Below are 13,648 nucleotides of genomic sequence, written 5' to 3'. Positions count from 1 at the left end.
ACGAGGGTCAGGGTTCCATACGTACCTCGGTACGAGTGTTACGGTTCTGCACCTTAAAAGGTTCCTGTTCCTCACACAGAACCTTCTGGGTTGACCTCAGGGTTAGATGTTCCTCAGAACGATGACGATGCATTCAAATGTTGTCGTTTCTTGTGGCGTTCCTTCAGTTGGGGGAGGCGAGGACCTGCGGCGGTACTGGTTGGACTACCTGAGACGGACTCACGTTCTGGTGTACGTGGTGGACTCGTCCGACAGGAGCCGCCTCCCGTTGGCCAAGGCCGAGCTGCACCGCCTCCTGAGGGTGGAGCCTCAGCTGCCCGTGGTCGTCCTGGGAAACAAGCAGGTAAAACACGGGTTTGCTTAAAGGGAGAGTTCAGATCTTTTAACGTCTGCGTGAACAGCTAATATCTTACCTGTTGTAGAGAACTCTTTAAAATCAACTGTTCTGAGGTCAGACGGCCTCTCTGATGGTATATGGGTGCATTAGGAGCTGAGAGCCAGAAAACGTGTTTTAAGAAGAAACACGCCTGGTTGTTGTTTGTCTCCAGCTCTAAAACAGTCGTTCCTGGTGTCTTCTGTCCCGTGTCCTGCTGCAGGACAAGCCCGACGCCGTGAGCGTCTCCGAGCTCCACGAAGCCTTGTCTCTGGGCGCCGTGGCCGACGACAGGAAGCTGTTCCTCCTCGCTGCTCAGCTGGACTCCAAAGGAGCCAAGAGGAGGTCCTGCCAGGGTCTGGACACGGTCCAGGACCTCCTCCTGCAGCTCGTCTGATCGGAGGACACGGCTGGACGAGCCTGAAGAGACGCCTCGGCTCGTCGTCCTCATCGGAGGAGGAAGCTTTGACTAACAGCTTCATCATGTCGTTATATTTGAATGTCAGCCTGTTACAGTCGTTTACGCTGTAAATAACTGGTGTTTGTTTGTTTGTAAACATGGTTTTAGGAGCTCAGAGGTCAGAGGTCACATTTACAGACTGGAGATCACAGCAACTATTCATGTTTGTTTTTAACTTCTTGAGTGAAGCTTTTCTGAAGTCTGGTTTGTTTTTTGTGAAAATGTTTCTGTGAACCTTCGTTTACTAAAGAATAATCTGTTTTTAGTTGTGTCTGATTGGCTCTGAAGCTCCGTAAAGTCTGATCAAATCAGTTTATATTCTTTGGTTAGGTAAAAAAAGGTAAATTGTGACTGGTTTGGAGATAAAAACAAGATTTTCCAGTGAATCACACAAACAGGAAGTGAAAGTTAGTGAAAAGTATTTTAACCCAAAACACGACCAGTGCTCAAACTGGAGGATCAGTAAATATTAGAGCTCTTTCTTTAGTTTTTAGTGATTATTTAAAAAAATAACTGGATCATAACTCTTAAAGTTTCTGCAGGACTGAAGTGACTCAGAGTTCAGCTGATGTCCGTTTCTTTGACGTTGATTAAAAATACGTTTATCTGACCGACGCGCAGAAATAAGTCACGACTTTCAAATGTCGATTCAGACTCAAAAACTACAAAAAAACAGGAAATATGCTCCAACAACAGAAACCAGCGTGTCGTCGATAAACGCTGACACGGCATTATCACCTGTTAGTTTAATATCGGCCTTTATTTTATTTTATTTTTTGGTACAAAGGGAGCCACAGAACTGTTGCAAAGAGAAACCAGTGTTTTATTTTCTTACATCTGTAACGTCTGCATGTTGGTGGTTTAATCCACATTGTTTGTGTCGACAGAAATGATTAAATTAATTAATTAATACTGTATTTATTTCCTGAACAGAATCCGTCTCCTCTGCTCTGAGGCGACTCGTGTTGATTAAATAAACCGCTTTGAATTAAAGACAATTCAGTTATCTTTCTTTAAAAGTATTTGGAAAAATAAATAAATTGACTTTAACACAAACTTTTATTACAAAGCTAATTACAGTACAAACACTTTCTAGCTAATGTGTTAGCCTACGCTAGCTAGCGTTAGCTTTTAGGCTTTGTTAAAACTCAACGAAACGTACTTTTAACATTCATGAATGAAGTTAGTAAACTACTTTTTCTGTAAAAAAAAAAGTAAACTCTTCTATCAAACTTTACAAAAACAAATTAGCTTAAACCAGCTAACATTAGCTGGTTTAAGCTAACGGTATGTTAGCCTAACATTACCAACATTTTACTGTAAGAATATATGAATCAGTTTATAATTCCTATTTTCTTTAAGGAAACAAGAAATAGAAGTTTTCTAACTCTTCTATAAAATCTTTGAAGAGGAAATTTAAATATTAGCTACTGTTAGCCTAGTTTAGGCTAATGGTATGTTAGCCTAAACTAAGCTAACATTAACAAGATTTATTTGAAAATAAGAAAGAATCAGTTAATTCCTTATTTAATTATTCTAATTTCCTTTAAGGAAGACAAAGCTAATGTTTATTTCCGTTAAAGAAATAAACATTAGCTAGCAATAAACTAGCTGTTAGCTTGTTAAGGTCAGGAGTTTCTGAACTAAATTTAAAAATAAAACCTGCTGGCATATTTTGCTTTTTTTTACAACAGTCAAAATTATTTGTTTACTTTGGGGTCATAAATTGTTGCTTTTGTTGTTTTTTTGGGCTCAGAACCTAAAACGTTTAGAAAATATTGGTTTAACTTGACAGTAATACAACATAAAGTTGATCTACGCTGCGAGGAATAACTGCATTAATAATATATTTTATTCCTAATATATGTCCATTATTAAAGTTTGGTGGAGGGAGTTTCATGGTGTGGGGCTGGTCTTCAGGAACTCTTAATGCTTCAGAAGACGTTCCAGAACAGTTAGGGGACGGTCACTTCCTTTTCCAACATGGCTGCACACCGGAGCACAAAGCAAGGTCCACAAAGACACGGATGAGTCCTGAGCTCGACCCGACAGAGACTGAGCCTGGAAGAATGGTCCAAAACTCCTTGGAGAAGAGCTGAAGCTGTTCTAGAAGCAGAGTGGGCCAACATGGAGGTGAGTGAATACTTTTGGTTGTACGGTGAATTTTATTTAAACACCAACCGTCTGAAAACAGGACGGTGATTCAAACTTCATCAGATGAACTGGAAGATAATTTAAAACAAAACGCTCACAAATATAATGAGACAGTTTATTTTGAAAATCCGCCTCCAGCCGGTTGGGATCATGAGATCTTCTGAGAACTGTGAAGAGTGAAGAACTGAACATCGGATCGACGTCTTATCTCCCAACGAGCCACAGAAACACAGCTGCTGTCTGATAAAACCGTGTTCTCAGGGCAAAGGTTCCTCATCAGGAGGAGAGGAAGGTTTTAGAATGAGAACAGACGAAAACATTTAACCCATGGCATTTAGAAAGTGAAATAAAGTGTTTTAAAGCTAACAGAAATCAGAAGAAAGTTATAAAAGCTGCTGGTTTTCAGAGTCTCTTATTTATAAAACATTACTCTGATTTTAAATTAAAAAAAGATTGAATAGATTCCCACGCTCTCTGAAGTGTGACGCATCGAGAGCCAAACAGGAAGTACCAGATCCAGACAGTGTGGGGGGGACCGACCCAAACCTCCAGCAGCTGAACCTTCAGCTCCTGAAGGACCAGAAGGTTTGATGGACCGGAATCTGGAGACGGACTGCAGAGAACGTTCTGAAGAGGAGAACCTGAGAGACAGGAGAACCACCGCCTGGAGGACCAGCGCCGGCCTCCTCCCGCCGTCCGGAGGTGAAGCTCCTCCCAGATGGTGTGACATCATCATAAAGCTCCTCCAGTTCCCGACAGCATCACTCCAGACCAAACCTGCTTCTTCTTCTGCTTCCATTTTCCCTGATAAACGCGGCGACAGGAACCTCCTCAGCGCTCTGCAGCGGTCTTCCACAGCTGGCCCCGCCTCCTTCTAAGGAGGTAACTCCGCCCACAATCAGCCCACAGAAACTCGTTAACGTTTGAAACCAGAGAAACTCTGAAGGGTTTGATGATGGAGCTGAACTGACAGAAAAACATGAAAACTCTTATTTTGATATTTGATTTAATTTCACCTTTAAAGTTTCCCTCCGAGGCTGAGAATAAATCTTAAACCTGAAATTATCATTTTAAAAAACGCCACCTTACCTGTGATTTACGGTCAAAACTAAACCTTCGCCTAATGTTGGATCTCAGGAGGAATCCTGAGATCCAACATTAAACTAACAGATGATCTTTAATAAAACTTAAGAGTCAAATATTTGTTTCTGCCGTCAACTAAAACTGTTTGTGCCGACGAACAAAACTGAGTCAAAATGAAGTTTCTACCATTTTTCACGTCTTTTCCAGAGAGAAGGTGAGAGCGGTCGTCCAGGAAACGAGTTCTAACCCTAACAGGACTTCCTGCAGTTCATCGGAAAACCAGGGAAAAGGATCGAAGCGTGACGAGGTGGTTTCTGAATCAAGTTAATTTATTTGTTTACAGAAACGACTCTTTATAAAAACTTTTAAACTTAATTAAACAGGAACAGAAAAAGTAAAGTAAAGAGCAGAAGGTTGACCTGAATCTACAGAAACATTTTATTCAAACTGCAGGTTGAGCTTCTCCTCCTTCATCCGGCTGATGTTCAACTGATGTTGGGCTGATTTCGGCTACTGTTCAGCTGATGTTCGGCTGTTTAAGGACTGCTGGACTCTCGTCCCGACACGGATCGGGACGCTGCGTCAGAGAAGACGTCTTAACGAGTGAGGACAGTGTCCCAGTCTTATGAGCAGAAAGCGATAAAGTTTTAAACCAGGACCTCCGTCGGTCCAAACGTCCAGGACTCGAGTCTCTCTGGGTCCGGTCCTCCTACTGGGCCATGGGTTCTGGAGCGGCGAGCGAGCTGACGAAGGCGTCGTAGTGCTGCGGGTGGCAGCGGCGGTACTCGCCGATCTTCCTGCGGATCTGTTTGGGCGTCTCCTGGAAGTAGTTCTTCTCGTCTCGGGCCATCGCCTGCAGGTGGGACAACAGAGACGGTCCTCAGACAAGAACCGGACTTCAAACGGACCACGAGTTCATCGGTCCTGCCTGAACGATCAGAACAGCAGAACTCCTGCAGCTGTTCAATCAGCTCCTGAAGAACCTTCGAGCGACTTCCCGCCTCAGAACGCGACGCAGTCAGAATCTGGAGAACATTCAGGATGTTGGTCTTTTATAAACACGGTGCTGCTTCTCACAGCCTCATGTGGGGAAACCGGATGAAAGACGTCTTTATTTCATCTATAATTTATTACATTTCACTTTAAAACTCCAGTTTTATGACTTCAGTTATGAAACCCTGCTGCAGCGGATCGGTTCTGCTCCTCAGAACTCAGACATGAAAGATTTCCTCTGACAGAAAACGGGTCTGCAGCGCTTCGAGTCGTGACTCGTTTACGACGGTTCTGGAGCCGAAGAGAACCGCTTTAAACGGCGCCGGCGCTTTAATTCCTCACGTCCTCGAGGACCAAAGTTCAGCCGAGATTATTGAGCTTAGAAACTAAATTTACTCCAAGCAGACGATGAGTCGGCCTCCATCTTCACCCTAACATGTGTAAACTGGACCTGAGGAGCCCAAAGCATCAGCCCTCCACCGCCGTGCTGACAGCTGGGATGAGCTGATTGCTGCAGTGCGTTCTGGGTAAACATCCTGACTTTGCTCTGGTTCTGCTGCAGGAGCTCTCCTCTGCTTTAGTAGATCGAATCATAAACCTGGAGGCGGCTCCAGGGCGGCTGTGATGTGGGCGATGGAACAACGTGCACAAAAACAGGTCGTGATTTTCAGAACCTGCTGCTGGCAAGAACACAGAACTCAGAGACACGAGACGAAAACTCTCCTTTAACTGCAAATTAGAGTCGACAACTTGACCAAACTGGGGCCAAACGGGGGTCTAACTGGGGCCAAACAAAGGCCTAACTGGGGTGTAACTGGGGTCTACAAAGTTTGAAACTGAGATCTTAGTGTTTTTGTAATTTCCCTGAGGATTGCACGGCCTGACCTTCGGGGTGAATTTGCTGGCAGCTGTCCTAAATGTCTCCCGTCTTTTATTACCAGTAACTCCAGCAGCTTCAACTGTTGGTTTGAGTCATTTTAAATGAGTAAATTTAGAGCTTTGCTTGTTTTTGATCACCTCTAATGAAACTACAGAAACTCTACAAACAGCTTCTGATTTTTAAATAAATAAGAATAAACAGTTTCTTTTTAAGAATTTGACCAGAGAACACAGCCTTCTGAATCCGAGGAACGACCCGTTTACGTTCGGTTTGTGTCTCACCTTGTAGTCGTCCTTGTGTTCTCGGACCATGTGTTGGACGAACTCGATCAGGTCCGAGGACAACGTCTTCCTGTCCCTCTCCGGCAGGCTGGCCTCCTCCTGCAGCTCTGCACCCAAAAACACAAACTCAGACACATTTTACAGACAAATACATTTAGATTGACCTGGATTTTAATGTTTAACAGAGTTTTATTGTTTCAATCAGTGAACAGTTATACCTTTTATTTAAATTCTGTTAAATTAGTCTAAAACTGAGGACGATGTGATCAGAAATTCAGTTTTTTTTCTTTTTACAGAATCAACTAAACTTGTTCTTACAGATGAACTCAAACTGTTTGTTTAAAAGCTTTTTTTAAGAGACTGAACTATTAAAGTCTAATTTACTCATTTAACACCATTAATATTAATAAATGTTTCTGTTCAGAAAGAACTCACTGTTGAGGACGTAGGGTTTGGTCACGATGTGTTTGGGTTCTTTGTTGTCTCTGTTTCCTCCGAGGAGCTGCAGGTAAACAACAACAACATGATGTAAACAAGACAGGATTTATTTATTTACGGGTCGTAAAACAGAAACAGAACTGTTGGAAACCAGCCGGAGGCCGAGCACAGCTTCAATCAGCCGCAGAGGGAATCTGAGATTAATAAAGTGGTGAAATATTAAAACGCAGCAGCGCTCCTCGTCTGAAGCGGATCAGAGACGCAGCTCGACGCGCCGACGCCTCCTGCTGGCTCCAAACCGAACTGCAGGACCTGAACGGGACCTCCTGAGTCTCCCCGAGTCGGACCGTCTCCTCGCAGGTCACTCACCATCTGCTTCCGTATCGGCACGGCTTGGTTCGGGTCGAAGGACAGACCCATGTCCTGCAGGTTCTTGGCCGTGGACTTGTTCTCGTCCCAGGCATTCCGGATCTGAGAACTGAGGGAGAAGAAACGCTTCAGACACGGAAGACATGGTGACGATATAAACAAAGACCTGCCCAGAGGTTTTACACTAAAAACTATTTAAACAAAATATCTCACTGGAATATAAAACACTGCAGAAAGTTCTTAAACCACTGAAACTGCAGATTTATGATTAAACATCTAAATCCAAACATAAAGGTTCTGGTTGTCATCACTACTTGTTGTTTTGGGCCTTTTTACCATTATTTTATCTTTTTATAATGTTTGTGTTCTTCACCTTTTTTACTTTTGGGACTAATTTCTGCTCTTTGTATTCTGTCTATTTTATTCTTTTTTAACATCTTTGCACTTATTTTAACTGTAGCATCCTGAATGTGTTTACCTATACTTTAAATGCTAAGGTCAATAAATACAAAAATGCTCAACTAAAACAACAACAATAACAACACAAAAGATCAACATTAAGTTTTTTAGAATTATATATACACAAAGTACTAACCTGACATTAGCCTGTTAGCTAATCTAATCAAACACTGGAAAACAGCCATAAACATGGATTATAATATATATTATAATATAATTATAATGACAGTCATATTAGCCCGTTAGCTACCCTAATTAAACAGAGTACTACCCTGACATTACCTAATAGCCTGTAAACTAACCTAATCAAAAATTGGAAAATAGTCATAAACATGGATTATAACATATATTATATTATAATGATCATGACATTGGTCTGTTAGCTATCTTGATAAAACACTGGCTAACAGCCATAAACGTAATACGGCACCAGTCTGTTAATAGCATGTTAGCTAGCCCATATGTATCAGCCTGTTGTTAGGCTAACAGGGTTAGCTAGCATGCTAACCATGCTAGCTAACATGCTAACACGCTAACGAGCCGCTCCGGTCCGAACTCACTCTTCGATCCTGGGTTTGCTCTTCTTGATAAACTTCTTCTTCAGCTTCTTCCGGTCCTTGTTGTAGTCGAACGTGTTTCTCCTTTTCGATTGTTTGGCTTTCGGCATTTTTAAATTATGTATAAATATAATATATTTAGATATTTACGGCACACTTCCCGAGCTGCACTGAAAAGTCAACGTGCCGCAGCAAACAGGATGCACGTGCCAGTGCCTCCGTCACGTGACTGCAGAAGCCACGCCCCTTATTTTGTTTCTTCTCTTTTTTTCGTTTTTTAATTTTTTGTTCTTTTTAAAAAGATTACAATCTTCACAGCTTATATTTAAGGTAAATGAAACATTTGTTTTATCAGGGGGTGAACCGGAAGCATCAACACGTCACTGAAACTGAGAGAAACCAAAATAAAATCAGAAAGAAACAGTAAAATCAGCTTAAATCTTAAAGTAAAATCAGTAAAAACAGCTTTAATTCCAGGTCAACAGGTCAAAGTTAAACCTCTGAGCATCCGGAGCCATTATTAACATTATAGTTTTATTTTAGTCAGATAGAAGCTGAAAGTCCCAAAACAGCCTGAAGGTGGCAGCATTGCAGCAGAAATCCTTCATTGTTTTAATCAAAGAGGTTTTAGACTTTTTAAAATTCTGATTTTTATTGCTTTAAGACAAAACAAATGCTCAAAGAAATACTTCAACTGAAAAACAGTTTATTATAATTTGCGAACTATGCCCTATAATAAACTATATAGATATTTTTAATTATTTTAGTTTAATTTGTTTTCAGTAAACGTTTGAATGAACAAAACTTCTCATTATTAAATTAGATATAACTGAAAGTTTATTTTCATTTTAATACAAGATGGATGGACGGATGGATGTATGTATGGATGGATGGATGGACAGATGGATGGTATTCCTTGTAGTAAAACATGATTAATTGGCCCATCAAAGGGAAACTCAATGAAAAATGATAAATTTTATGTATTTGTTATTTGATATTTTGAAGAAAAATCTTTGTTTTTCAGATTAATGTTGGTTTAAATGTTTTTATTAACGGCTGCAGCTGCTGGTTTCATCCTCCAGATGTCAGCCTGAGGTAAATAACGTTTAACAAACTGAAGTTTTCCTGTTTTCAGACGTCAGGATCCAGATCCCTCGTCTTCTAACTGCCACAGTTTTACCTTTTAGGCACATTTAGATCTTGTTCCAAACTCACTTGTTTATAATATATTTTATATTTTAATAATTTGGTTTAACTCCAAACATTAAATGACCCAGGAGACACAATCAGCGCCTCTGATCAATAATTTTTTACTCTCTTCCCGGTGTGTGAGATGTTATAATGATGTATGTATTACAGACATCAATACGTGTGTGCATGACATGACGGTGAGTGGCATCCTTAATGCACTTTTAATGCACTGCGGTGATGATTTCATTGATCCGGACAGGAAAATCCACTTCCTGCAGGATGACAGCGGAGCCTCGAACAAACAGAAATTTATTGACCTCTGGGTTTGGAGCAGACCGGAGCCACTGACGTGTCCAGGTGGAGACTTCGGCTTCGTTTCTTTCAGGAGCTTTTGTTTTTAACTCAGTTCTGTGACTTCAGCTTTTAGAAAAAGAAGATTTTACTGACGTCCAATCATCTGTCCAGTTAATATCAGCAAAGAAACCAGGAGGCGGCAGGAAACTGTGAAAGTGTTTTAAAGCTAACAGAAATCAGAAGAAAGTCATAAAAGCTGTTTGTTTTCAGAGTCTCTCATTTAAAAAATATTACTCTAATTTTAAATTAATAATCAAAGGTAGGAAGGAGCCAAACAGGAACGCCACCCAGGCAGGAAGTAACAGATCCGACTGTGGGGGGGACCGACCCAAACCTCCAGCAGCTGAACCTTCAGCTCCTGAAGGACCAGAAGGTTTGATGGACCGGAGTCTGGAGACGGACTGCAGAGAACGTTCTGAAGAGGAGAACCTGAGAGACAGGAGAACCACTGCCTGGAGGACCGGCGCCGGCCTCCTCCCGCTGTCCGGAGGTGAAGCTCCTCCCAGACTGTGTGACATCATCATAAAGCTCCTCCAGTTCCCGACAGCATCACTCCAGACCAAACCTACTTCTTCTTCTGCCTCCATTTTCCCTGATAAACGCGGCGACAGGAACCACCTCCGCGTCCTGCAGCGGTCTTCCACAGCTGGCCCCGCCTCCTTCTAAGGAGGTAACTCCGCCCACAATCAGCCCACAGAAACTAAAAACAAGTCGTTAACATTTGAAACCAGAGAAATGGACTCTGGAGGGTTTGATGATGGAGCTGAACTGACAGAAAAACATGAAAACTCTTATTTTGATATTTGATTTAATTTCACCTTTAAAGGAGTTTTGATCATCAAAAATCAAACCAAAACCAAATAAAAATCATGTACCATGACTTTAAGATGTTTCTTAGTTTTATGAACTTTCTGTCAGGTGATCATGTTTTTCCTTGTCTGTCTGTTAGCTAAATATCTCATCGACCAGAGGACGAGTTTTAACGAAACTCATAATCATTAGACTAAATCAACTGGATTCAAGATGGCCGCCACAGCTAATAACTCAGTCAGTGTTTCAGAGGTAGTTAGATCTACGACCTGTTGGTGCCTGAAAGTCGTGTTGTTGATGACTCTCAGCTACTACCACCAAATATGTAGTTCAGTGAAAACAACAAGGTAAAAAAAACCGAGTGAGCATCTTCGTTTTCCCTCCTCTCTGATGACAGGAGGAGGAGGAAGAGGGCGCTCTGGGCGGACCGGGCTGGGTGAAGCTCGCAGACGGAGGCTTCAGTTTCTCCTCCGTGACTGGGCGGAGGGCGGAGAGCCGAACCGGCGTTTCAGGAACCGAACGGCACCGGAGCCGCCAGGAGCCGCCAGGAGTACCGGGCGCTGCCGCCGCTGGGACCCGGTGCGGCTCGACATGGAGCTGGAGAACATCGTGGCCAACACGGTGCTGCTGAAAGCACGCGAAGGTACCGGGTTAAGTATTATTTTATATAATTAATGTAGACGGATTATATATGTCTTCAAGATTTTGTGATTTTTCTTATTTATTTATTTTTGAATAAGTCTATTTTTTGCACTTTTCATCACATAAGATCATGGCTGAATCACAAGGCTTTCAATACAGATCTGGTCACATGGTATTAACATCCATTAGAAGGCATTAACATAGCACCAGCTCAGTTCTGAGAAAAAAGATAAATGAAACTGTCCGGTGTGTGTGTGTGTGTGTTTGTGTGTAAATGTGTGCATTTCCTCTCTTCTATCTTTCTTTNAGCCGCGCCGACCTGCAGACAAACAGGATGTTCATCCGGCGGGCGATAACGACTTCACTCCGTGCGCGCTGTTAGCAAAATACCTGCCGAACCTCTGAGCGGATTCAGACGAAACTCTCGGGCTTTAATGAGCAGGTGAACATCTGCAGGTGATTCACATCTGGAGCCCACCTGGCCCCAGGTGCAGCCGCCCAGAGGCCACATGAGAAAACTCAAAGAAAGGTTAAAAGTCTGCCTGTTTTACACATGCTGAGCTGAAACTGAGTGTGGTAGTAGCTGAGACTGATCCTCAACTCCTGCCCTGAGCGCGAACCGACCGTGGCTAACACTGCACCAGAAACTGAAGGAGGCAGGTGTCTGTCTGTTAGCAAAATATCTCACGAACCGCTGGATGGATTTTAACGAAACTCCCAGGAAGTCATCACTGGATGAACGTCTAGAAATGATTAACTTTAGGAGCAAATCTGATTCCAGATGGCCGCCACAGCTAACTGATCTCATAGAACAGGAAAGCGGCTGTGATTCAGTCAATTTTAAAGACGTGGAGCTGAAGTTTGGGGTGGTAGTAGCTGAGAGTCGTCCTCAACGCGAACTCTAAGCGCTAATGGATCGGGCGAGATGTCGTAATATTATCCTGTTTTAAATTATAACTAAATTATTTGTAAGAAATTAGCAAAATCAGCCGAGGCAGGTTTAGTTGCCAACAATCACGAGTCGTTTGTTTACGTTCGGGCGATGGAGTCAGAGGCGACAGGTGGGAGAAGAAACGGTGAATTTCTTCTTCTCCTGAAAATAAACAGCTAAAGGCTGCGAGGACAAGAGGCGACGCTAACGAGCTGTGATGAAATAATCAGCCGAAAACGGAGACGAGGGATGTTTGCTGTTTTCTAACACAAAAAACCCCTGATGAGTTTAAATTAACCACCAAAGATAGAGAAATTACATTAAAAGCATAAAAATTCCTATAACAACATTAAAAACTGCACATTTTAACAGATGTTTTAGTTGTAGATGTACTTCCGATGGTTACGTTCTGGGAGTTTCATGAGATATTTTACTAACAAACAGATTATGCAGATAAAGAAACTGGGGGGGCCAGCAGAGCCCCCCCTGGCCCCCCCTCGGCAGCACCCCTGCAGTCAGGACTAAAACTGAGTGAAAAACCAAAACAAACGTGTTCATGGTGGATCAGACGCTCTTCATTCATTCATTCATTCATTGAAGCCGTGGCTGGCGGGCGACATGCAGCAGGACTCTGAGTCTCCTGACGTCAAACGGTCTGAAAAACCAGGAAGGAGCCGAAAAACCAAATGAGAGGCGGATCCTCAGACTCTTCAGTCACTAAATGCAAATTAAATGCAAACGCTGCCTAAAGAACCGGGTCCTGAAGGACCGGGTCCTAAAGAACTGGGTCCTGAAGGATCGAGTCCTGAAGGATCGAGTCCTGAAGGATTGAGTCCTGAAGGACCGGGTCCTGAAGTCCCGTCCAAACCCTGCAGGAGCCCTTGATGAAGATGATGAAGATGATTTTATTTGGAGCCAACGTGAATGTTCTCTCTGAGGTCGATTTTAAAACCATCAGAAATGAACCCGATTCAGACCGGATTGGATATGGAGACACAAGAACCGGGTCTCCTTCCTCTAAACCCGGTCCTGTTTGGATCTAAACCTGGTCCTGTTGGAGCTCTAAACCCGGTCCTGTTGGTTCGTCCCCCCAAAAAGGCGGGAATCACCGTGGAAACCAGGGTGGCAGGTTTTAGCTCAGTCATGGCCGCCCTTATAAATCCTGAGCAGTTTTATCAGACTTTAATCTTTAAAGTAAAGAGTCTGAATTTCTTTCTTTTAGCCCGTAGTGTTTCTGCTTTAAGGACCTGAAGCCTGGGAGACAAAAAGCAACAGTTTTAGGTTTTTACAAACAAATCAAACTGAAAACTGTCGAGACTTTTTTTAAACTTTTGTTCTCAGAAAGGAAACTTATCTCCTCATCTGTGTTGTCATCACCTTTCTGCCTGCACCACTTTTCTCCGGTAATGATCCGGAACCAAACCTTCCACTGATAACAAAGCTGTCGTTCCTTCGGCCTCGAGGCGTCCCGTTCCTTCGGCCTCGAAGCAGCTGTTCCTTCGGCCTCGAGGCGTCCCGTTCCTTCTGCCTCGAAGCAGCTGTTCCTTCGGCCTCGAGGCGTCCCGTTCCTTCGGCCTCGAGGCGTCCCGTTCCTTTGGCCTCGAGGCGGCTGTTCCTTCGGCCTCGAGGCGTCCCGTTCCTTCGGCCTCGAGGCGTCCCGTTCCTTCGGCCTC

General features: G+C 43.0%; 2 protein-coding genes across 2 annotated transcripts in view; one reads left to right on the top strand and one right to left on the bottom strand.

Annotated features, from left to right (window-relative positions):
• arl10 (ADP-ribosylation factor-like 10) overlaps nt 1–1,831 on the top strand; it is a 6,775-nt gene extending 4,944 nt beyond the window's left edge. The window contains exons 3-4 of the mRNA XM_017434630.3: nt 168–343; nt 597–1,831. Of these exons, the coding sequence (XP_017290119.1) occupies nt 168–343; nt 597–770 (350 nt within the window). The 3' untranslated portion in view covers nt 771–1,831. The remainder of the gene's footprint in view (nt 1–167; nt 344–596) is intronic.
• Nucleotides 1,832–4,378: 2,547 nt separating this feature from the next.
• nop16 (NOP16 nucleolar protein homolog (yeast)) lies at nt 4,379–8,259 on the bottom strand. Its single transcript, XM_017434632.3, has 5 exons — nt 8,051–8,259; nt 7,032–7,140; nt 6,660–6,726; nt 6,225–6,331; nt 4,379–4,923 (listed from the first exon to the last, which is right to left on the bottom strand). Exons 1-5 carry the CDS (start codon nt 8,155–8,157, stop codon nt 4,780–4,782), a joined length of 534 nt encoding a protein of 177 aa, XP_017290121.1. The 5' UTR covers nt 8,158–8,259; the 3' UTR covers nt 4,379–4,779.
• Nucleotides 8,260–13,648: the final 5,389 nt, after the last annotated feature.

Source organism: Kryptolebias marmoratus, linkage group LG12 (assembly GCF_001649575.2).
Source record: "Kryptolebias marmoratus isolate JLee-2015 linkage group LG12, ASM164957v2, whole genome shotgun sequence".
Classification (NCBI taxonomy): domain Eukaryota; kingdom Metazoa; phylum Chordata; class Actinopteri; order Cyprinodontiformes; family Rivulidae; genus Kryptolebias; species Kryptolebias marmoratus.
Note: the sequence above shows the minus strand (reverse complement) of the source record. Positions and strands in the feature narration are given on the sequence as shown.

What these genes read in the sequence shown, in the direction of transcription:
- nop16 (XM_017434632.3), bottom strand. Translation starts at nt 8,157, where the DNA reads ATGCCGAAAGCCAAACAATCGAAAAGGAGAAACACGTTCGACTACAAC. An exon ending in TGCCGATACGGAAGCAGATG is followed by an intron (nt 6,727 to 7,031) that starts GTGAGTGACCTG and finishes GTTTACCTGCAG; the next exon opens with CTCCTCGGAGGAAACAGAGA. An exon ending in AACACAAGGACGACTACAAG is followed by an intron (nt 4,924 to 6,224) that starts GTGAGACACAAA and finishes TCCCACCTGCAG; the next exon opens with GCGATGGCCCGAGACGAGAA.